Source organism: Buceros rhinoceros, unplaced genomic scaffold (genome assembly GCF_000710305.1).
Source record: "Buceros rhinoceros silvestris isolate BGI_N320 unplaced genomic scaffold, ASM71030v1 scaffold5368, whole genome shotgun sequence".
NCBI classification, from domain to species: Eukaryota; Metazoa; Chordata; class Aves; order Bucerotiformes; family Bucerotidae; genus Buceros; species Buceros rhinoceros.
The window spans coordinates 9,078-34,099 of NW_010427317.1; the positions used below are offsets into that span (position 1 = coordinate 9,078).

Genomic DNA, 25,022 nt, shown 5'->3' on the forward strand with positions numbered 1-25,022 from the left:
GCTGAACTTCACATGACATTTTCATGATGGTTACCTGCAGCGATGAGAATCATATTTTCCACACTAAATGGGCTTTTCCTGCATCTCCTTAATATCGGATCAAAGACCAGGCAGCATTGGTGCAGCCAGTTTGTGCCTCATATTGCTTCCCCTTGACATCGCTGGCATGTCAGGGCTACCCCTGACTATTACTGAAGGCAAAAAGCCTTCACATGACATTTTCATGATGGTTACCTGCAGCGATGAGAATCATATTTTCCACACTAAATGGGCTTTTCCTGCATCTCCTTAATATCGGATCAAAGACCAGGCAGCATTGGTGCAGCCAGTTTGTGCCTCATATTGCTTCCCCTTGACATCGCTGGCATGTCAGGGCTACCCCTGACTATTACTGAAGGCAAAAAGCTACTGCTGCCTCCATGGCCTGTGACCTGCTGCTAGAGAGTGACTGGATAATACACCTGCAATAAATACACCGATTATGCTCTGTCCTTGCTCTCTTCCGTGCAGCGCATGGGGCCATAGCAGATGGCACCCTGTGGACTGCTGCACCTCATGCGTCTTCCTCCTCTGCACACCTCCGACACTGCCCGCTCTTGGCTCATACTGCTGCTTGTGCCGTTATCCTGCTGTCCTTTAGTCCTAGGTGCCCCAGGCGGAGAGAGGGGCCAAAGTTGATCTTAGGAGTGAATTTTGCCACGATAGGGCAGAACTGTGCTGCCTGCCTACATCTACACTTTGCAGTGACACACAAACCAAGGTCCCGTGATTTCACACAACCATACAAGTCCCCTGGGTGCCTGAAATTCTGGTTTTGTTTTTTCTTCTTGCAACAGTTTTTGCTCTTAAGTAACATCCGTCACTATGGAAAAGAATATGTAGCGTATTCTCAATTCAGCAATGCAGAGATTTTCTTTCTGGCTGTTACATACTGAACACATGTATCTGTAGAGATGTTTTGAATTACTGGACACAAAACTTGAAATTAATTAGCAGTGTTCATTCAGCCCTCTTGCCCTCCTGAGGACACGGGTGCCTCTCTGAAGGCAGATATTCATGGCTGTGTGCTAACTTCTAATCAGCGCAGGTCCGGCACTGCAGCTTTTCCCAAAGCCTTTTGCCCCTAAACGAGTGGAAATGTGAAGAGAATTGAATTCTGATGTACATAATTTTACAGTGTTTTGTATTGTTCTCAGGCATTTCTGATCGTGCCCTGGCGCAAAAGACATTGTGTCCTGACTCCAAGACTTACCTTGGAGAGCATTATAACACACACTCTCTCTTCGGCTGGTCACAGACAGAACCAACTTTCCAGTAAGTCTTCTAAGTATTTCTAAGCAGATTTCAGGTGATAGAAATACATTTTAAAAGCTGATGTTACCTGGGATATCTGTAATAGTATCTAATAAGAAACAGCCCCATGCTTCATTTTACTGTTTGTCATTTGAGTAGTTTCAAGAAAAGATAATCTTGGAAGAAGAAACGGAACCTTTTCCACTTTTACTTTTCTTAGCTAAAATCAGGATCTGCTTCTGGGGCGTAACTCTTCAGCTGCTGCTTTTGTATAAGTAGAGCAAGATGTTCCTAACCTGTGTCAGAGCTGCTCACGTGCAGCTGCTGCAGAAGCAGCCTTGTCTGGCGTCAGGGGAGTTTTTCCATCCCTTCATTACCATGGCCCTAGCAAAGGAGTTTCTGTCACTGCCAGTGAAGGATCTGAACGGTGCAGCTCAGTTGGCTGCTTCTGGAGCTGCCACTGCTTCCTGACAGGCAGCATTTTGCTTTTTGGCTTGGAGCTCTGTCAGTCCAGGAGGGCATAGCTGCATTGCAGTTGGCTACTGTAAAACCAATTTTGCAGCTAGGAAGCACTCAAAACGAGCTTACACAGGCAGACTGTTGCTGTGAAGCCGGAGTGACAGTAGGAAGCTAGCTGTTGGATTAAATCAAATGGGCAAATCACACCTTTTCCAGCAGAGACTGAGCCAAAACAGAGATCGGTTTGATACCACAATGTAAGTGCCAAAGCAGGGGGCCTTGTGATGGCTTATTTCAGTATTTAGCACTCATTTTCAGCAGTTGTGTTGTGATAGCATCCAGAGGACATGGCTGCGTGAGCCTACGTATGGTGTTGATGCACTTGTATTTTATACTCCAAGCCTGGGGGGAGGGAAGCACTGGGCAAAAGCCAGAAGTGTTTTGCCAGTTCTTGTGGGCCTGGCTGGAGACCAGTCCAGCTTTTGAGAGAAGGGGCAGAGAGCCTCAAACCCTGGATCTCGCTGGCCACCCAGCCCAGCTAGGATGCATGGCACTTACCAGGGTTTTTGGGCCCTATGCTCCAATCTCAGCAAAGATCTCCCCATCACCGGTTTCTCCACAGGTACTTGTCCTCTGCCCACTGGGGTCCCCACAGACATACACTGTCTTGGTAACACTGTTTGAATAGAGACTTTGGGTTTGCCTGTCTTCTTGAGCTGTTTTCTTGGTTTTATGCAGCAGAACACGTTGCCTGAGACAAACTCTGTAAATCAAGCTGGAAATGCTCCATGTACAGCCACATCTGCCCCAGCGCCTTCAGTGTGCACACTGTTCCAGCTGCACTGACCCAGACCAGTGCAGCTGGGACGGTTTCTGCTGCACAGCTCCTTGCAGCTCCCTCAAGGCTATGAACCTCCCTCATTCCTGCAGGGCTTGCTTCCAGTGCTTCATTTGCTCAGCCCAGTGTAGAGTCCTTCGAGGCTGGAGAGCACCACTAAAAGCATTAGCAGGGGCCAGATTCACTGCAAAGTTGGGAAACTTCAGTGCAGAATTGTTCATGCATATTCTCTCGGGTTTCTCAAACACGTTTCTTTTCAAGGCTGGCTCTATACCCTTTCTGCATTCGCTCTTGGCAAATAATATACTAAATTAAATTAGTGACAGGAATATTTAGCAAACCAGCATCAATTGCAGAATATTGGCTGAAAATGAATGACAAGTTCATAATTGTATAAAAAACAATTCTAAGAATTATTCTAATGCAGCCAGAGAATAGGAAATGTGTCATCTGTCCCATGCCAAATGGCTTGAATTCGGATACAAGAACTAGCAGCAATCAGCTCGTGCCATAGCTTAACACCAAGAGTTATTTGCAAGCAATATTCTGTAAATAATTTCAGTCAACAAATACATTTGACAACACTAGGACCTGCTCTGCAATGTTTCACAACAAACTGAAACTTTTTCAATAAATTGCTTGTTGCAAATTGTTTATGCAGCTCTGGATCATAGCTGAGTTGATCCTTTGTTGCCTTCATTTGCACCCTCATTTGCTAAAGGAGCCAAAGACTGGTGTTGCACAGCCAGAGGAGATGGCTCATAGCCAGGACATCCACAAAATGGCTCCAAAATGCAATTTACACAAAGCACATGGAGTATCTTGCAGTTACTGGGCCCAGCAGTGCACCTACAGCTCACAACCAGCAGGTCCCATACGGCTCAAGGGTTGCACCTCTTGCTGCATATGGCCCATAGGACAGATGTGTTGAGGCTGGCATGAAAGCTATTGGGTGTCTTGCTTCAGGAACAAATGCTGAAGAGTTTCAAAGACTCCGTGCCACTACAGAACCAATGCTGAATATTGACCATGACAGATGAAAGAGCTCCTGATCAAATCTCATTAAGGACAGGGAGAATGAGGTGGATGGTGAACAACACGAATAATATTTCATGCTAGGATTTCCCAGAGAATCTAAGTTGTGTTGCCCAAATCATACTACAGCAGTACTGAATTTGAGTCTCTGCAATGTAGAACATCACAATACATAGCTACGTGCAGAGATCATCCTATGTTGAGGAATTTGGTAACATGTGTTAATAAGGCATATTGCATGTCCTTAATTTTTCTGGTGATGAGGCAAACTGATTTCAAAAGGCAGGGTAAAATTCATTACACCACCAATTCTGTAATGAAACCTCATATATCAAACAACAACAGGAAACCAGAGGAAATACTACAAGGATGGGGTGACATTTTGAAAGATTAATTTTTTGCTTTCTGTATTGATTATTTCTTTTTAAAAGGTGTTCAGATATTGTTTTGAAGTTCTTGGGTTTTTTGTTTTTAACTTTTAACTCCAGGATATTAGAACTTTATTTTCCAATACAAATCTCTAAATAAGTCCTATATTGAAAAAAAATACATATTATACTGGTTTTTAGGAACCTGTAGGACACTAAATTAAATCTACTAATAGAGAACAGAAATGTTTCAGGTTTTTTGTTTGAGACACTGTTCAAAATTAAACATTTATTATTGTTTAGGAAGACTAAAAATACCTGAAACATTGCTTTGCAGACCAGACAGATTTTAGTTTTTTTACTTCCACTACTGAGTAAAACTTCCCATTATCTGCAATTTTGCAGCCACATTTTCATGTGACTTGGGACTGTAATTATAATTGTTTCACGAATAACACCCCTTCAGATAAAATTGTGCCTGAAAGGTCTGGTTGATCACATGACTCTTTTGGTTTCCATTCTTATTTTTTATGATCTCTAATCTATTTGCAGTGTTGTCCAGCAGGCAACTGGAAAGCGAGCATTTGTCTTGAGCCGGTCTACATTCGTTGGCAGTGGGAAGCATGGGGGTCACTGGCTGGGTGACAACTTCTCTCAGTGGAAGGACATGCGTTACTCAATCATTGGAATTCTGGAATTCAACCTCTTTGGCATCCCCTATGTAAGTCCAGTATCCTTCAGGCATTTGCTGGCTCATACAAAATATCACTTTAACTCAAACGTTTTCTGAAATAAGCTGCTTGAGATGGCCAGCAGTAACGGCCTCCACAGCATACGGAACTGCAGATTAAAAAAGGCTAAATGTCATCAATCTTGGCTGGCTGAAGAGAAACAAAAATAGCACTGCTAGATCCAGATTAAATCACTGCATGTCATCCAAAACCGATCTCTTTCTATTACGTATTCCATCACTGAAGTCTCTCCACGTATTTCTGGGTTTGCAAGCTGGGCTGGAGAACTTGTAGAATTATTGAAATACGGTCAGCTCTTCCACAGTGATGTTAATGCTCTAGGAGCCAGTGCAATCTCAGTCCTGGAAACATTTTTATCATTATGGAGTGTTCTTACAAAGTCATCCAAAATAGGTATCTCGTTCCGAAAATTACTTTTATTAGCTGCTTCTGTAGTTTCTCATTTTTGGGCCTCAATCACAATCATAAACACTTATTCAATGATTTTATTTTTTATTTAGATTGGTGCTGATATCTGTGGGTTTAACTACAACACTACCTACGAACTCTGCTTGCGCTGGATGCAGCTTGGCTCTTTCTATCCATTTTCCAGAAACCACAATGCAGAGGGAAATAGCGTAAGTAAACAAAGTTGTAGACTACAAATCTGTAGTCTATGATTACAGTAATGACGATGGGGATTTGTAGTACTTTCTTGGAAATTAACTTGCCACTCTTGGGCAGACAGGAGCAGTGGGTGAAAAGGAGTGTTGCACTGAGACCAGGAATTACACGGTGAAGTGTAAATTTTTCCCATCCATAATATAAAGATGACATAGAAACACTAAAAACATGTAGTATCTAACATCTGAAAGCCATGCAGAAATGTGTTCTTTGAGTGACAGGAAATGGTCTTCCCAAGATTCATCCCCTCCATCTTTTATCTACTGTAACCCAGGTTCTATTTGAGAGCCAGTGGGTGTCAGCACATCATCCTACTCCCTCGTTTACTTCGGTTTCTGTTTCATTACTTTTGTAACTATAATAGATATTGCAGAAAGAGGACAGAGGGCATTATACACCATTGCTGTTTAAAAGCAAGTTTTAGATAAACACAGATAGAAACTCCAGACAAACATGTGAAAGCTTCAAGAAGAGCCAGCGATAGCGACAGCATTATCAGCCAAGAAGCAACAAAGGCTAAAAAAGGCTAATAAGCCCATGAGAAAGATGGAAGCCTCAGTCCACACCCGTGCCCTGGCGTGAACCTATCATCCTTTCAAGACTTGTCACAAACAGAAAGAAGTAACACGTTGTTTTTAACTATGAACGGTTTGAAGGTCTTGCAGCCCGTGTACGTACACCATATTTATCTCCAAGTGTGAAGAAATGCTTTTGCTAGCTCAATAACTGTGGTTTTTTTTTTTCCCCTGTAAACTGATCTCTGCAATGCTGGAGCTCGGGTTATTAGCTGACCTTCAGTTTTCTTTGAAGTTGCATCATTAAAATGTTGGAACATTTACACCTCCAGAAAGACCTCTGTCTGCCTGAAAGTGCGACGGGCATTCAGCAACCGGGCAACTGCAGGAATAAGAAGCTATAGTGCTATTATTAAGAGGGTCAGGAATTACCCTGTAGATCCCTGAGCTATGCTGAGATACTTGTCTAACCAATGTCTGTGAGGTGTTAACGGCTGCTGTTGATAAATATTTTCTACCTACCTCTCCACTAACATTAGAGGTACCTTATCTATATATGTTTGCTTGGCCCTTTGAGCATGCAAACAGGGTTTAACTTGGGTGGGTGGATATTAATCACATGTGCACAATTTAATAAGCAGGAAAAGAGCAACAGGTCTACGTGACGGGAGCTGGAACTCAGTGTTGAGTAAATGACAGAAACGACAGAAGATACATTTGATTTTATTGCATTACCTAAACCCATTTAAAACATTGTGTTCAGTGAAGGAAACAAACAAGAGATTTTGGGTGACTCAGCATCACCTAAGAAGTCTGATTGTTTTTTTGTGAACTTAGGCAGTATTTGTACAGTGTCAGTATACTGGTAAAAATATTAAATCCTCTGGAGCTCAGAGCCAGCAGGGAATATTGGCAGTACTAAATCTGATGTAAACAAAATAATGGAGAAATTTAACTTAAATACTGAGTTTCATTAATGTTAAGTTAGTGTTAAAATATAATCTTACATGTCCACTTTGCCTAATCCATTGGGGATTTAAAATTATTTAATTAATACTTTTCTTGTCTGAAAAGCACTCAGTAATATAAAAGGCTTTGTTACTTCTGTTCCTTTTATGTTTCATTATCCTTGGAATTCATCATACATTCTTCAATTTTAATGAGAAAACTGAGTATTATGGGCAAATTTTGTGAAAGAGGAAGGGAGCCATGTGACTTCGCTGGCTCAGCTTAGTGCTGGAGAAGGTCAGACAGGAGGAATTAAAGGAGAGGTAACTCTTTTGTGTATCAGCACTGCCCTGGGCTGTGTATTGCATAACCCATTGCAGAGTCAAGGTTGCCTTCAAGTAGATTGGAAACAGCCAACAAGAGTAGACAGATTGACTAAACCTGTCCTCCTGATGGTGGGACCCAGTATGGGTGCCCTGTCTCCCAGGAAAGCACCGCTGGCAGCGAGAAGGTGAGGGGCACTGTTGATGTGTGGGTGTCCCTTTGGTTGGGACATCCTAAAATGCTGGTCACAGGAGAAGAAATTGAGTCGCTTTGTAAGGATAAAATTTTTTCTGCAGCGCACGCAGTGACTTAGGTCACTTCTGTTGGCTTCAGCAGGGCCATGAATTTACTCTTACTTTTAAATAGATTTACCTTTATGTTTTTTGCCAGTTATGCTTTTGCCCTTGTTTTGCAGATTATCAGTCTTCCCTTTTTCCTGTGTTTCACCTTCTCTGTCCCAGATGGCTTGCATCTCCAGGATAAATTAATTTCTAGAGACAGGGTGTCTGTTCCTGCGCACAGACCTGAAACCCTAGCTCCCCTCCTGTCAGGAGATTAGGGATGGATGCAGGCAGCTCCCATACACCGTAGTGGGGCCTGATCTCTCTGAACTCACTGGAATGTTTCAAGTTGAAAACTTTTATGCAAATATTAGTTCGTTGATAATGGATGTTGTTCTTAATCATCATCCAGTTTGCAAATAATTTCTTTTTCTTATTTAAACATTCAATTTCATAGCCTTATGTCAGCCACAGCTCTCCTTAGGTTGCTCACAGGTTCTCTGCTGGATTTGCAGTCCCTTGTTATAATGCTCAGTATGAATCAAAGCTTTTCCTTAACAGCCACAAGACCCAGCGGTTTTTGGAGACGAGTTTGCCAAGATAGCTCGTGATACGCTTCGGATCAGATACTCACTGCTGCCATACTTGTACACCTTGTTCTTCGAGTCTCATGTTCACGGAAACACGGTGGTGCGGTCACTGATGCACGAGTGAGTTTGGAGTCTCTCTCTTTTATCATATCTTACTCACAAATGCAGTTGAGCTTCTATGTATAAACTAGTCGATACCTGTTTGAGGATAGTCACAGTAATATTACTGCATGTATTCTCTTAAAAAGAACAGATTTACAAATAAATCTAATCAAATTATATGCACAGAAATAACTCTTGATATATGCAATGGATTTTCATTAAAATATAATCTGTATTTGTTTCCAGTGGAAAAAAAATTAAGCAAGGAGAATTTTGAAAATTTCTCATCTTAGGCAAATCTGCAGTTCATTTTTTATTTTACTAACAGCAATCACATACCTGTATTCTCTGTATTTGAATGAAGTCTATGGAATCTGTGTGCTGCTCCAGAATGCCAAGAAGGCTTCATACAGAGAAGTCTCCATTTTCCAAACATCCACAGCATTTGCATTTTCCAATTTAGCACTTGCATCTGCATGCTGTGTATGAAACCTACACCTGTGTCCACAAACTGCACACAGAAAACAGAGAGACCGAGCTGTTTGAGTGCGGAAGCAGGTGCAAAACCAAGATTAATACATACAGACTGAAAAATCTCTTGGAAAATGTGACCTCAGATATTTGGAACAACTAATTTGCTTCTGTTTGGAAGAAGCAAGAATCAAAGTGAGGTTTACTTTCCCTTTCAGCATATTACTTAGCTTTTTACCTGCTTTTGGTAGTGCTTTACGTAAAGGCTTGAGCAAAAGGAATGCGAGTAATGCATATGAAATGCTACCGCCCCAAGCGCTGACACAATTTAGTCTCATTGGTGCAGGCTACATCCTGGACTGTTTAATGTTCTTTTTCCCTTTAGGTTGAAAACATTTGGGTTAAAGGGTAAGGCATTTTTCGCAAATTAAACTGAGATTACACTAAAGAGCAGACCACTCGAGTATGGAAAGGATATGCAGAAAACCAGTTTTCCTACTTAAGCATAATGACTAACTGATAAATTTTAAAAGCAGCATCCTTCCTCTTCCTACTCTGCTACCCTGTTTAGCTGGGTTACATTAAGTCTTCTAGTACTCATAAGAGTCTTACTCATAAGTAAGTACTCATAGGGGGCTGTATGCTATTTCAAACATTTCTTTAAGCTCTACTTTTGCTCAATCAGTTTGGAAATGACTGAATTAATTTTGGCATTAATATTAGCTAATCTCAGCTAATACAGAATTACTTCAGTCATGTTAAAGCTGTCTTTCTGATCATTTCCAGCATATTTGTACTCTATTTGGGCCACACCTACCCTAGCAAATTTCCAAACTTTTTCTGGTTTGAATTGTAGGGCAGTCTCAGATGCACCAGTAGAGAGTTCCATCAGGTGAAACTGTGCTGAAAGCTGTGCTCCAGCCATTGATGGGAGTTTAATCAGTGGGACCAGACTGGGATCACTAGGAAATAAAACCTCTAAATTGCATGTAGGCAGTGGAGGCATCAGGAGATCAGCACAAACTGCTTCACGACCCTAGGTCCCATGCTAATGGGCACATCACTTGCTAATGTTGCCATAGGCTTAGAAGTTTTTTTTATTATTAGCAGTTAATTCTGGTTACTATTGTTACATAATGAGTATTTCTTATTATTTCTAATTAATATTCATTGGTTTAGTGGGTCTGCTCAAGTAGAGAAAGTGACCCAGGTGATAACAGAAGGAGAAATATGGGATTTAGAGAGAGAACTGAAACAGAATTTCGATGTACAGATGATGGAATTTTATATCAAACCTTTCCCTTTTAACAAAGAGAAACACTACACTAGTTTTCCAGATGGAGCTGTTATGAGTTCACGATCCTCACCATGAAAACCACTCTGCCTGGGCAGGGAGTCTCCAAGCAATAGCTATTTCATGTGGTCATTTCAGATTTTTCATTTCAAATATTTAGGTGCTTATTTCAAAAAATAAATGGGAACAACATCCCAGTGGATGCTTATAAACATTTGAGGTGCCTCTAAGGCTTTCACTCAGTGAACAGAGGCACCCGTAGCTCAGCTGTCCAAAAATGATTGGGAGGTGGTAATCCATTACTGGAAGGGAAAACTGCTTAATGGCTTAATGGGTGAAGAATAAGGCAGAAGCGAGACCAGCATCTAAACACAGGAAGTAGGTAGATGGAATTAAGCAACTTTCATACATCACAGATGTATGGATTGATAGCTTATATTTTCAAAATGGAGAAGTTCATTTGTTTGCTGAATTTGTGCTCGTGGTTGCTATAATTGTAAGAGAAAATACTGCTGAGTTAGATGGTGAGATGTTTGTTTCCAAGTGCAAATAAGATCAACTTCTCTTTTGTCATAATTTATTGATCAGCTTTTTCTCCTGAAATCTCCCACAACAAAGTATTACACTTTTATCTCAGCAAAATTAAAAATACAAAGAAGCTATTGGGATGACAAGAAAAACAAGACGCTTTATATTTTTAAATTTATTTTTAAAAAGTAATTAATCAAAAACTACACTAAATATTTACAAAACATTATGTCAAAATGCAATAATGACTCAGATTAAGGTGTCCAAAGAGCTACTGTTTTTGACAAAGAAACTCTGAATAAATTGAGGTTTCTTTCAGGCAGAGCCTGAGGCATGCCTTCAAGAACATTTTTTTCCTGAGCTTCATGTACTGCCCTAAAGTTGCAATATTTTAGAATTCTGAACACAGAGTAGATGTCTTTTATTGACAAGGTGGTTTTGCTCATTTGGGGTGATTTCTGTAAGTGTGAGGGTGCTGGGCAGGCAGGGTGTCAGAGCAGGGCACTGACCCTGAGCCCCCCTGCTCTGGCCAGCATACAACAGAAACCTGTCTTTAGACAGGGGCAGCTGCAAGGTCAGTTAAACAGATGGAGTAAATAAATTTTTAAACAAATAACTTGTATATCCTTAGAGAATAATACATTAATATGGAACAGCCAGTGTGAATTTGTCAAAAATTAGTGATGGTAAACCAGCCCAGCTGCTATCTTTGACAAGGCAGCAGGGCTGTTGGACAGGAAAGGGGGCAGAGAAGCAGGAGAAAGCAGGAGTACCTTGGTTTTAGGAGGGCTTGGGACACAGTCCCTGTGACATTCTTACAAACTTATGATAAGGATCCATTATGAATTTCCCCAGAGACAGGCTTACAAATGATTGAAAGCCTATTTAAACTCTCAAGGATTTTGCGCCAGATGAGTGGAGGTTCCTGAGATGGCGACGATCTCTCCTCTTTGCCAGGTGCTGTTCAATATTTTCATTAGCTGATGCGTGGTGGAATAGAGATCTCTCCCCAAGCTCGCAGATGATGCCAGGCGAACGGGACTGTAAGCAGTCTGGAGAACATGATCAGAATCCAAAACAATTTTAATGCGTTGAATAAAATGGACTGAAATCCATATGTTTTCATCCATTCAGGAAAGGCAGCTAAAAAGAGAAATATGCATGAACATTGCTTTGTTTGTCCTGCAAAATACTTCTAGCTTAAATCTGTGAAAAGTGCAGGAAGGTAAATCCAACGATTTTCACAAATGCATTAGATCCTAGAGCACAGTGTTACTTCTCTCTGTTGCCTCTCTTGGTCTTGGCTCCTATCCTGCCCATTGGCTCCCTTGACAAGTCTCAGCCCCTGGACAGAAATTAGGTTAGCTGTTTTCCCACTGCTACTTTTCAGAAAAGAAATCAGCTCCAGCGTTTTGTGAGGGTTCTGGTCTGCTCCAGTATCGTAGATGCTACTGTAATTTCTGAATCTCTGTCCAGATTTTGACATCTCCTCAACCACGGAAAATATTTGGCAGTGTTGAAGATGCCTTGAGGAAGCAGATTTCTTGTTACAGTAATGTAAAAATATTCCACAAGTTCTATAAAAATGTCATTTAACATTTTATCTCACTTTCAACACTAGATTTACCTCTGATCAGCAGACTCATGGAATAGATACTGCCTTTCTTTGGGGACCCGCTTTTATGATTGCTCCTGTTCTTGAAGAGGCAAGTACTGTAATTAAAAATGCCATCATACTGGAATAAAAGAAATGAACTGCGCTCAGGGCATTAGATGACATTCAGGGCATGTTTCCTTATATCCACTCATTTCTTCCCTCCACTGTCAAAGCTTGCAGAATGCATTTCTGAGCAGCACAGACAGTAAAGAGCTGCCCCGTGCTTGAAGTGGAAGGATGAAAGTGAGGGCATGGCACTTCTCTGCTACTCCAAGTGATGAATGGATGTAAACAGGCTGGATGCTGCCCCTCGCATGCTCCTGTCATTGTGCTGACAGCTCCCTCCAAGGACACATGCAGAGCAGTAATTGTCAAGCTAGGAAGGAGTATGCAGATATTAAAACAAACTGGTTTCCATATTATCACTCACCCACAGGGTTTTTTCAGCATCTCAAGGGCTATGGTAGGAATTTCCCAGCATCACAGGCAAACACAATCATCACAGAAGCGATAATGACAATGTTAGCAGCTAATACAACAGGTTTTAAAAAGCAGCGTTTTCCTCTGGCTGTGCTGGGACAGCACCGGTGTCAGGACTCTCACTGCTTGGCTGGAGCAGGTGGGTTTCTCTCCTTGCCCCACCACTGACTGCTGACAGCACTAGAAGGGTACGTCTGAACACAGCTAAATATTTGCATGTGATGTATCCTAGAGCTGTTTTCAATCAGCATGCTGCCAGAATATCTGATACGTTTTCTAGACATTGCGAGTGATCAAACATATAAACAGGCCACTGTTAGTCACCTTTTTTTGACTACTCGTGTGCCACTCTGAATTTGAAATGAAATTCTTATTCCTGCATCTAAAGCCATTCTGACTCCACTGAGGCGATTCAGGCGTCAGTCCTTCATCTTCAGACTCACTCAGGTTTCTGATAGCTGATGACTAACAAGGAGATTTCCCAGGGTCTCAGACCAGCAAGATGATGAAAGATTTGAGAGAAACCTCCCCATGAGGAGAGGGTGACAAGCCAGGGGTGGCTTCCCACAAAGGAGTAAATGTAACGGAACATTACAAGGACATTTAAAATGATAGGGGGTCTGATGATTTGGGGAGGGGGGGTGTGGGTGTGTGTGGACCGCAGCATGAAAGGGAGGCTAGGTGCCTCTAGCCCGATGAGGAAATCAGAGCTTTGAAGGCAACACATTACTGAGTTTTTGGAGTGGGGGAGACAGGTGGCAGCCAGGGCTTGTGCCAGCTTGGAGGGCAGGGGACAGATGTGAGAGATAAGCCCCTCACCATGGCATTGCAGATCAGCAATGACTGCCTCGAACTGCAGCATGGCACCCACTTGTCTAGAGAAAATGGGCCAGGGACAGCTTTCTCTTGGATCAGGGACAGCTTTCCCTTTGCTCCTTGAATCCTACGGTGTGAGCGAGACATACATCAAAATTAAACAGGGAACTGCCTTATGCACTGGCTTGTTATTTAGGAGTCATGAGGGCAAGCCTCAGCATGATTCAGATGGTGGCCACACACCTCTCTGCAGACCAGAATATCCAGGGTTGTCATAATAATGCAGGGAAAATACAGAGAGAGGGGCATCATGACTTTGTAGTGGTTTTCCTTCAAGTTTTCAAGGTGCTTTATAGATTAAGCCTACCTTCATTTGTTAAACAACTAGTAGATCTAAACAGACAGCAAACTACCCCAACCCTCCTTACTGCAGCACTAGGTCACTGCCTGAAACACCTAGCACTGCCCGCTGTGGGAGACAGGCCACAGGACAAGATGGATTTCAAGTTTAGCATTTCTTCTATTCTAATGAGAGATGTGCATACTTTAATGAATCAGTTATTTCTTACTCCTTCTTCTGGTGTGTGTGTGTGTGTATATATATCTCAAATCGTTAAAATGTCAAATGGTAACTGCCTTAACTCTTCTCCTTCACCTTTACTTTCCATGCTTCACCTGCTCCCTGGGGTAGACCTTGGGGCTAAACCACAATTCTGCAAAGGAGCAGACATCTATGTTGAGAAACAAAATTAATCTGTTTGTGAGAATAAGCAACTCTGAACAAAAAAGGAAACGTGTTTTGATTCCAACTTTTTAAAATTTATTTCATCCCTGCAGCAATATGATACAACACATGCTGCAAAACAAAGTAGAGCAATTGTGCAATTAGCAGCACATTTTCTATTATTGTTTATCTGCAACTTTAAATTGTTGCCAAGATGGCAAATACCCGAGTGTCCTCCTTACCAGACCTTACTCTGCCTGTTTCTGCAACCGGGATGATGCATGAGGCACTGAGCAGTGGTGTCCTCCCATTCCATCATCAGATGTGAAGTCTTGTCTTGCAAATGCTGCCGTAGACTTTGCTACGGTGAATTGGGATTGCTCAGATGTTAGACGAGCGCACACAGGGCGGTTACGTTTGCAAGCCATAGAGCAATACACTAGACTGAAATAATCATGTCACGTTGACTCATCCCATGGAATGGCAGTAAACCCCCCCAGACAGGACAGGGTCATCTGTTCAGTGTTACAGATCAGCCAGCACTAGTCCGCTGCTAAGATAATAACTCAGCCGTAATATCCAAGATTTGATGTTATTAGAATATGCAGCATACATCTCTGCATGCGCAAATATAATAAAGCTAATGTAATACCAGAAATGCAAAAAAGAAAAAATACCTTAATGACTTTATAACCATTACAGGGAGCAAGATCTGTGGATGTATACTTCCCTGAAGCAACATGGTTCGACTACTATACTGTATGTATTTTTATGTTTTATTTAGTTTCTTACATTTTTTACATAATTTAAAATGGTGCGATTCCAGCAAAATAACTTCTAGCAATGTTCTGCAGTATTTTTACCTCAGCATCTGTGTTCAAAAAAACTAGAGCACAAAAAGCATCCACCAGGCTAGCTGGGAGAGTAAATTACACTGCTTTCAGTAGCATTTAATTTTCTGGTTTTGATTTGTAAAGCTCTAAGTCTCAGAGAACTGAATTTTCGAGAGCAGCCTAGACATTCAGGAAACTGTCAAATCTTCTTTCTTTTTTCTGCTCTTATTGCAGGTTTTAATTGGTGTACTGATACACTTCCCTGCATAGAAACAGAGGACAGAAGCCCGAGTCATACACCTGAAAACATGCTGCACACCATTTTGTGCACACAGTTTTACACGTGCACCACTTCTGAGAGAAGACCTATTTACAGAGCAGGGTGGGGGGGCCCTCCAAAAGATGCTTCCAGGAATGCAGAACAGTCTGTTCTGTGGAAAATGCCAGCCTCTTCTAGTTTCAGGAACTACGAGTTTTGACCTTTTGAATACCATCCCTGGTGTTGCATTTCCAAAAGAGCTCAGTTTCAACCTAACTACGCCCTGCTGCAATCGGCAGGATAAGACCAGTGTTGGCTTCAGCAGAAGTAGTTGGGCTGATGGTGAGAGCTTTCACAAATGTGACCCCAGGATCACCAGGGTGTTGTTAACTACCCTGAGCAACGCTGACAGAGGAGCAGGGAGGACGGAAATGGTCTCAGAGAAGATTCTGACATTTTTAAAGACGTTTGGTCATTTTCAGTAACTGGCTGGTGTCATCAGACGGATGTAAATCCAACCCTTTCCCTTTTCTCCTTTTCTCTTTTCATGAGACTGTGGCACTGCAAGGTTGAGCCTTTTGTTCACCTTTTCTTGTTGTGGTTCCCTCTGAGCAGCACTTGCTGGGCTGGGTGTGTGGACAGCAGCCCCGGTGTCCCTTGCCGTATCTATGGGGCATGCTCCTGGCAGGAGCAAAGCTCAGGTCCCAGCATTTGGCTCGTACTTGCCATACGCATGGTGCTTGTACAGGGTTGGTACTTAGCATAAGTTGTAATTAACATTCACAGAGGACAAGAGCAAAGACTTCTTGTTATCTTCTCTGTACGTAAAGCCTTGCCTACACTTGGTTTTGAGGCATTAAACCAAAAGGAACGATGCAGAGAACTTAATGCTGGTTGTCTACACATACACGAATTTCACTCATTGAATGGTGTAATTACTTTTTGAAAGGAGAAGACCTGACTTTAAAAGAGAAGAAAATCTACAGTTTACATTCCCAAATGATTATGAATCACTTACCTTAAACGGAAATTTGACAGGCTCCATATGCATAAGAAGAGGAAGCAAAAGTTTCTTTTGCTGTTTGCTCAGTGTCTTGATGAAGGGATTTTTTTCCCACAGCATATGGAAAAATGATACCATTTTTACAGACGATTTGCTGTCTTTCATTCATGATGCTTCTCTCTCATGCATATGCATAACTGCAGGGGCTAGATCCTCTTTTATGTTAAAAAAGGAACTGGAATAATACCCCTGAAATCTGCTTTTTTGTTTGGATTTTCACTGATGAAAATGCCCCCCTTGGTCTCTTTTCCAGCGGTATATGTTCACAATGTATAGTGCCCAGTTTCGTGGGGTTTTTTAACTGTGTTACTTTTTGTGGTAGGGTCTTGAAGTGCCAAGTGCCTGGAAGAACAACAATGCTACTGTGGCTGCCCCATTGAACAAGATCCCTCTGTTCATCCGTGGAGGCTACATCCTGCCAGAACAGGCACCAGCCACAACTACTACTAAGAGGTAACGTCATCTGTGTCCATCTCCAAACAACCACAGTGCAGGTTGAACTCACAGACAGCCAAAAAAGCAATTAAAAGAAAGTGCAGAAGAGAGGCTATCTGCAGCTCCCAGCTGCCATCCCTGGCAATAAACACAATATTTTTATCCATTGCACTAAGTAAAGTCACCCGAGAGATGACCCACATCATCGTTTTCACAGCTGAAACCCACTCCTGGCTCCGTGGTTACGCTCAGAAAAGCTTTTGCACCTCTTACTGCCATGCCGACCTGATGTCAGTCATTCAAAGTAAACATATGCAAGGGGAAAAATGCAAAACTCTTCTTCTCAAATGAATGTATCGAATGTCATGGGCAAGGTCAAAAAGCTCAAATGTCTTTTGAGGAAAATTATTTCCCCATGCAAACGGGTAATATACTGGTCTGTGCCATGCTCAGAATCTATGATGTGAGTAGGGAAGGAAGGGAACAGCACTGTGCACCAACCAATCCAAATGACAGTAAAGTAGCACTGGTCATCAGCTGCCTCCCAGACTGCCCAGTTATCGTACATTGAGGCCACTAAAGAAAGGGAAACTTGTCCACATGAGCACTCAAAAGGGGAAAGTTCTGGTCCACCTGAGCACTTCAGTGGGACAAGGCAAGGCAAAGTTTTCATTATTGTTTCAGGAGCCCTTTTGGTGAACATGGTTGCCATTCTTCTGTTAAGGCCTTTTTGTAACCTTAAAATTGGTGTTAATTGTGTTCAGAAGTTTTTGTTAAATAATTTGGAAGGGACAGGGCCCACAAGTGTGTACTGACACTTCTCACCGTGTTTGTCAACAGCCGCCTGAATCCATTTGGGCTCATTATTGCCCTGGATGAACAAGGCCAAGCTTCTGGGTCTCTCTTCTGGGATGATGGCGATTCAATCGGTAAGCCTGGTGCCTTGCTGTGAAGCAGTGTCTGTGTACAGGGCTCTCCTCAGGCTGCCATTTCAGCAGTATAATGACACTGATTCCTGAAATAAATAGCTGGAGAACTGATCCTAAGCTGAACATCACAGAGGAGAAAAGCAGATTGCTCTTGAAACCGTCATTTCGATATGAGAAAGGTGTGACACTGGGAACAGCTGGCCTGCTAGAGAGGGCAGTCGTCATGTTGTATTCCCCTGAGATCGCTCTAAGAAGACTAGAGGAAGAGATTAGATAGCCCCCAAATCATCTTAGCGTGATGTTAGCCACTCTCCACAATTAATGCGAACTGCTTATGGATTTCACTCCCTGTTCTGATACCGATCCTTCTCGCTCTGTGTTTTGACAGATACTATTGAAAAGGAGAACTACTTCTTGGCTAAATATACATTCAGCAAAGTAAGTAGCAATGTATAAGGTACCTACACATATACAGGTAGCTGCGTTTTAGTGCAGCCATTATAAGGTGCTGATGACTAACTTTTCTCAGGAAAGCTTTTTTCTTACAGCTCAGCCTTTAAACCTGGTAAGCTAGCTAATGCTTTCATTTACAGACAGCTACAGCATAATCCAAATATGATGTTGCAGATTTGTGTTTGCTTCATTGAGTATCATAGTGACACATCATTAATGTCCCTGCTGTGATGTGAATCTGAAAATTCACTTTTTCAACTCAGATTTTTTTTTCCCTGACTCTCAGTTTCCAGGAATGAGGGACTTTTTCCTTGTCTTCCTCCTGTGAACATTGTCTGCCTGGGTGGGAGAAGGCTATGTTTCTCTCTTCAGGATATCCCAGCAACTTTTTAACTTTGATCACATGAAGTTTTATTTTGCTGCCCAGAGAATTATGTAGTTTCACTTCTTTAGCTTGCGTTTCCTTGTCTGACAGCACAGAGATTGCTCCCATGGATAGTCTCCCGCGGAGTGATTCAGCAGGCTACTGGCAACCCACCGTGCTGATCAGATGCTCCGTGCAGCACAGGAATAGATTAGCTCAGGGTCAGTGCACTAACGCCTTTCACATAGTGCTCGCTTCTATGCAGCCATGTCCTGAGAAAGCTCAACAGAAAAACCCAATGGTCTAGGCTTTAACCAAGAAAAATAAAATAAATCTACTAGAAGCTCATTAAGTATGTGACGTAAGATGGGGAAATTATTGTAAAAAACCTTAACCTACTTCAATATCTACACAGATTATATTTCATCTGCAGTTCTAGCACTTGGTAAGAAATAGGACATTGTACGTAGACTGTGGCATGGTTTTGGTTGACAGCTGACTGAATATGAGCTATCAGTGTGCCCAGGAGACCAAGAAGGCCAACAGCATCCTGGCTTGTATCAGAAGTAGCGAGGCCAGCAAGACTAGGGAAGTGACTGTTCCCTTGTCACTGGTGAGGCCTCTCCTCAAATACTGTGTTCGGTCTGGGACCCTCACTACAAGAAAGACAAAGAGGTGCTGAAGTGTGTCCAGAGAAGGGCAATGAAGCTGGTGAAGCATCTAGAGAACAAGTCTGATGAGGAACGGCTGAGGGAACAGGGTTGTTTAGCCTGGAGAAAAGGAGGCTGACGGGAGACCTTATCACACTCCACAACTACCTGAAAGGAGGTTGTAGTGAGGTGGGTGTCAGTCTCTTCTCCCAAGGAACAAGTGACAGGACAAGAGGGAATGGCCTCGAGCTGTGCAAGGGGAGGTCTATATTGAATATTAGGGAAAATTTCTTCACCAAAAGGACTGTCAAACATTGGAACAAGCTGTCCAGGGAAGTGGTAGAGTCACCATCTCTGGGGGTATTTAAAGCACGTGTAGATGTGGTGCTGAGGGACATGGTTTAGTGGTAGATTTGGCAGTGCTGGGTTAAAGTTTGGAGTAGATGATCTTAAAGGTCTCTTCAAATCTAAATTATTCTATGATTTTCATGCTGTATACTCCTAAAGCCCCAAAGTAGTCTACAGAAAATATTCAAAGGAATCAAATTGCATCAACTCCTATTGTGATACTGGTCTTAGAATGCAGGTCTTCCAGGAGCAAGAGCAAGCCAGGGTAAGAAATGGGTTTTATTATGTAGTCTTGTATAGTTGTGAGATATTTTCCTGGAACTAATACCGCATGTCTAGACTTTAAATTTAATTTTTAATTTATCTTCTGCTTGATTTACCAAGAATAAAAAATTTCTTTCTTTCTTTTTTTTTTTTTTTAAAAGGATATTTCAACAGCAAAAAGGAAGAAAAATCATTTTGGCTTTCCATAGTCTACGTATAGTAATTTATTGCAGGAAGGCTCAGAAAAACAATATCCAGTTTTATATTAAATTCTGATCTGTGCAAATTAGATTGTTGATTCACTGGCACTTCCATTTCTCAATGCTCATATTTGACTTTTACCTGTGAATCCTTGTCTGAAGTCCCTTTCTGCATTCCAATAATCCGTAATGTTGATTTTTTATTTTGTGTTTATAAAGAAAACAATCCATGTCAAATAGGAAATTGTAGAAGTATGAGAAATTTATGGAGGTCTTGGTATTTGTTGGACATTACTATATTCTTAAAGAATTGTGGATAAAGAATTTAATCCCACCTAGTTTTAGGAGAACACAAAAGTTTTGTTCCCTAAGACATTTACTGATAAGGTCTGTCATCACAACATTTACTCTGAACCCAGCACAGAGCGTCACACATGTAACAGCTACTGCATTAGAGTTTCTTGTTTATATTTTCATTTAAACAACCCAGAATTACAACAAAGAATTCAAGACTAGTGCAGGCACTTAAGTCTCAGAGAAAATTCAAGCTGCCCACTCTCTGATGCTGTCTCACTGCTGTTGCTCTTTTAATTCACTTGATGCCTCCATTTCAACATGCATAACAGCCAAGTCCCCCAGGTCAAAGCGCCCTGTATACTAAGTCTAGAAAAAGAAAAATGAGCCAGATGTATGAGATCCACTGTGCTTCAGGGATGAGCAGCGAGAGACATAAACTCTGCCTCCGTCCCCAGAGGTGGTAGGCCAGGCAGATGTACTCAGACTGTACCAGGCGAGTGCAGACTACACTAAAGGAATAGTGACAGGAAGGCTTGCCCAGGAAATGGGACCTCCTGAAAGGGTGTGCTAGCCACTAGGGAACTGCATAGACTGAAAGCAATTTCCTCCTAAAACTGGTCCAGTTTTCCGGGGAAAAATATGAAAGGGGAAAAAAAAGTGAAGTTCATAGGACCAGAGCACAAGAGCAAGAAAAAAAATCATGACTCTGCTACTTGTGCGGGAGGAAGTCCTGGCTTCTGGCCTTGAATCCAGGACTTCTTTTTGCTTTGCATTTACTTTCCCTCACTTACCTTGAGGGATGTCCATAAGTCGTCTCTGATAAGAACCTTTCTGGGCAATTGCTTTAACCACTAAATGCTTGGGGAGAAGACAGTCACTCATTCCCCTGGATCACCACCTCCCTGTCTCCTCAAGACCTCCAGTTCTAGGCCTTGGTCAGATGGACAAGGCTATCTGCTACAGAATCCTGGCTCTGGACCTCAGAGCTTGAGTGAAATCTTATTATTATCTTATCATTTATCTTATCTTATCATTTATCTTATCATCTATCTTATTATCTTATCATTTGTCATCACTGAGTTCAGCATCATGCTGAGCTTACGGGATCTATATGCCCACCTTGAGCTAGCTCTCCTGCTTAGCAAAATCTCCTGAGGTAACAATAACCATAGAGAGGTGGTGTCTCTACATTGAACATCCCTCTATGCTGGAGCTCTGCCAATGGGGAAAAGACACCACATGAAAATACCGTAACAAATTCTCCAGAGGCTTTCAGAGGCCTCTCGCCATTTGCTCCATTATAGTCAACATTCCTTATTTAGGCACATTAAATCAGTGTGCTGGGGGTCAGCATTTGTTTTTAGTGTGGATACCTGAAATAAACAGTCTAGGCACAGGCCTAAGCTACAAATACTGTGATCTAACTTCTGCTCCCCTCCTACCACACACCATTGAAATAACATAAGCCAATTTATGCAAAAGGTTCCATCATGGGTTTCTCCCTGGCATATTTTTAAAAAGTCATGGTTGCATAGCAATTGATCATTTCCTGAGCAGTGTAATTCATCTTTATCCCCTTAACAACTTGGATCATATAACAAGTGCAATGTTTCCTCTTCATTGTTTGTATGGGAAATTATTGATGCTGGTGATCCAAATACATTTGTTTAATGTCCTCTTGGTACCTTCCTTACTACATGAGGTATGTAGTAACGAAGTAGTACAACAAAAAAGCTCTGTGGATGTATGGTGTTTCTTCATTGTCCTTAAAGATGGGACGCATGTAACAGAAATTTCTAGCAGGAGCTGTGGAGATGTGGAACATAAACAGGGGCAAATACCTAGCAGCTGATGTTTGTGGAAGGTGCTAATGGTTTAAAGCAGTCAGTTGTGGATGTTAACTAGTCAACTAAATCCGCCTTAAGGTCACTAATTGAATCTCCATATCTGGATATTGGCTTTGCATATGCCACTGTACCCTGTAAACGGGTAAAAGAACCAAATTTGCATTGATTACAAGTAGGAAAAAACATGTCCAAGAAGATTCCAAATGAATGTTGTAAATGCTATTTTGTTTCTTACTTCTTTAGTTTGTACTCATATACGAACTCTTTCTTATGTAAAAATCAATGTGACTGTTGTTTTTCCTTTCTGATCTCAGATTTTAATGTCTACGTTGGAAGTATGTTCATTGACAAAGATGAGACCACAACAGTAACAGCATGCAGTAAGTCACCTCCAAAGAGTTGTCATGATCCTAAAATCTTCTCTGTGGCTTTTTCCAGGGAAACCTGAAGACAGAGATAGTTAAAAACGGCTACCGAGGGGCTGACACTCTGAAGTATAACCAAATTACTGTTCTTGGCCTGAAACTGAGACCTCATGCTGTTGATCTGAATGGAAGAGTCATCCGTCAAGATGCCTTCACTTATGAGCTGAGTGGGGTAAGAGCTGCACTGGGCAGTTATGAAAAACCTTGGGGAAAGGGGGATAGTCAAGGAATATCAGGAACAGTTTCTCATTCACACCCCTTCACATTTCCAAGTATAACCAGACATCGGTTCTTGATACAACAGTCTGAGTTTTAGGGGGAAGGGGGAAAGCAAAAGCAAGAGCTGTTTTACGAAACTTTAATCTTTTCTATTACACTCATGCTCTCTTTTACGTAATGTCTGACTCTTATACTAGTTTTTAAATTAGTGAAATAGTGAAGATTCAGCTCCACAAACTGGGAGAAATGTTCGCAAGTTTATGGGCATTATTATCGTTCTGATAAAACGAGAAGACTTGTCAAAGTTATTTATCAGCTGCTGAAAAGTGGTGGAGACCTTTTCTCACAATTATTTAGTGTCCAAAAATTATTACAGTGTAGCTGGCTCTAATGAGTGTCTCCCTGTCTTCAGTGGAGGGAAGGGCAAACCTCTGCTGCCTTTGTGTTCCTAAGGAAAATATCATTACAGTGAGATAACAGTCACAGTTTCATCTTAGAGTCCAACCTCAGTGTCCCAGATCAAAATACGCGACTTGCTTGTGCTCGCTTGTGCTCCTCTAGCACCAACAAGGAGACATTCCAGAGGGGACAGACTGAACGCCCCTAATAAACAGCTGCAACGGCCTCTGTGGTCCAGATTTCCTTTTCCCCAGGAGAACAGACAAAAAGAGCAACATTCCTTAATTCCTTAATTTACATAAAGAGTAAATTTCCTTTGCTCTGGTCGCTTGTCCTGTATCTGTCACCATCCACCAAGCTGAAGTGGGTGGTGCGCACTTTGTATAAGACTCACACCTATATGCATACGTACTTCGTATGTACTTACATCTCAGCACTGATCTGCATCTATGGAGCTCCCAGTACTAACACTGTAAGATGCCACTAACTCATCATTCATTCAAAGACAGCTGAGGCAACAAGCGATGGATGTCACATCTTATGCTACTCCACTCACTTGGCTTAATGACTTTATTTGTAACCAAAGTGTGATCCCATTATATGCACCTGCTTCTAACATCTATTTTATCGGGGAATCTGTAAAGGAAGAAAATTGCTGAGAATTTCTGCCTTGGAGAATCATTAAAAAATCACTTTCGGAGACGATGTCATAAATATACGGAATCAGTATTGCCTCAAAGGAAGAAATTGTTGAACAGCCAAACTGCTTCTAAGCAAGCTGAAAGCAACATAAATGTGGCAGGGTAAAGAAAACACTCCACTGAGATATGCTTGAAGGCACCAATCACAGAAACCCAGAAGATAACTGCGTACTAACAGCATCATATAAAAAGATTATTAAGAAAGACTAAAAAAGCTTGTCACAAAAATATAATTTAAAATTTTATTTAAGTGCAAAAAATGGTCTCAGTGACTCAAGAATTACTTGTTAATGGAGAATAAGATACCAAGCTGCTGTAGTAGGGAAGGTCCAAAACTACACAAAAATTACATTATTTAACCCAGCTAAATCCCTCTTACAATTCTAAGAGATTCAGTCAAGCCTCTCCCACCAATCCTGTTCACACGTTGTAATGCCATTGCCTATAATCCTCTCATGTTTGATTATTAAAAAAAAAAAAAAGTACTGGCAGCTTGGGTTTAGATCCAGAAAACTTATAATCCACGTAATTTAAAAACTAACAAAATCTAAAGGTCAGACTTGCCACTTTCTCACAGGCTTAATGAGATTACATACCGTATCATAGTTTTAGATCCAGAAAACTTATAATCCACGTAATTTAAAAACTAACAAAATCTAAAGGTCAGACTTGCCACTTTCTCACAGGCTTAATGAGATTACATACCGTATCATAGTTTAACAAGCATAAAGACTGCACTGTTCGAAGGGATGTAGCAGAACGTAACTTCTACCATATTGCTTATATTCGCCTTACAGAAAGCAAATTTGCCTAAGGCAGCGCTTACGTGCATAACTGAGCCATAGTTACTTGTACATAAATAGAAGCAATTTGCTTAGTAATAAGCCACTTCTTTCTCTCTGATTCATGCAGCGCTACCCTGATCTGACATTTGTAATGTCACCATCTTCCTATTATTAGGAGTCTCTTATCTTCCACTCGCCCCCTCCCCTGGAGTATAGGACCTTAAGAGCCAAAGGAGCTGTACTGTGACTGCAGCAGGGGCGCTGGAAGAGCACTTCTGTTGGTCAGGCTTGTGTTGACAACAACATGACCTGGGCATAGGAAGGGTCTCTTTTTGCTTCCGCTTGCATCCTCTGCTGCAGAGTGCAGGGATGTTCCCAATGTCCGTAGTTCCCACTCTCTGCGCAGTCTGGAG

General features: G+C 41.7%; 1 protein-coding gene across 1 annotated transcript in view; it reads left to right on the forward strand.

Moving 5' to 3' along the window:
* Positions 1-15,241, forward strand: part of LOC104498455 (maltase-glucoamylase, intestinal-like) — a gene marked incomplete at its 5' end in the record, with an annotated part of 24,134 nt that extends 8,893 nt beyond the window's left edge. The window contains 7 exons of the mRNA XM_010141837.1: positions 1,197-1,314; positions 4,546-4,714; positions 5,246-5,362; positions 8,038-8,186; positions 12,083-12,167; positions 14,841-14,897; positions 15,206-15,241. Coding sequence (XP_010140139.1) covers positions 1,197-1,314; positions 4,546-4,714; positions 5,246-5,362; positions 8,038-8,186; positions 12,083-12,167; positions 14,841-14,897; positions 15,206-15,241 — 731 coding nt within the window. The remainder of the gene's footprint in view (positions 1-1,196; positions 1,315-4,545; positions 4,715-5,245; positions 5,363-8,037; positions 8,187-12,082; positions 12,168-14,840; positions 14,898-15,205) is intronic.
* Between the last annotated feature and the right edge of the window lie 9,781 nt (positions 15,242-25,022).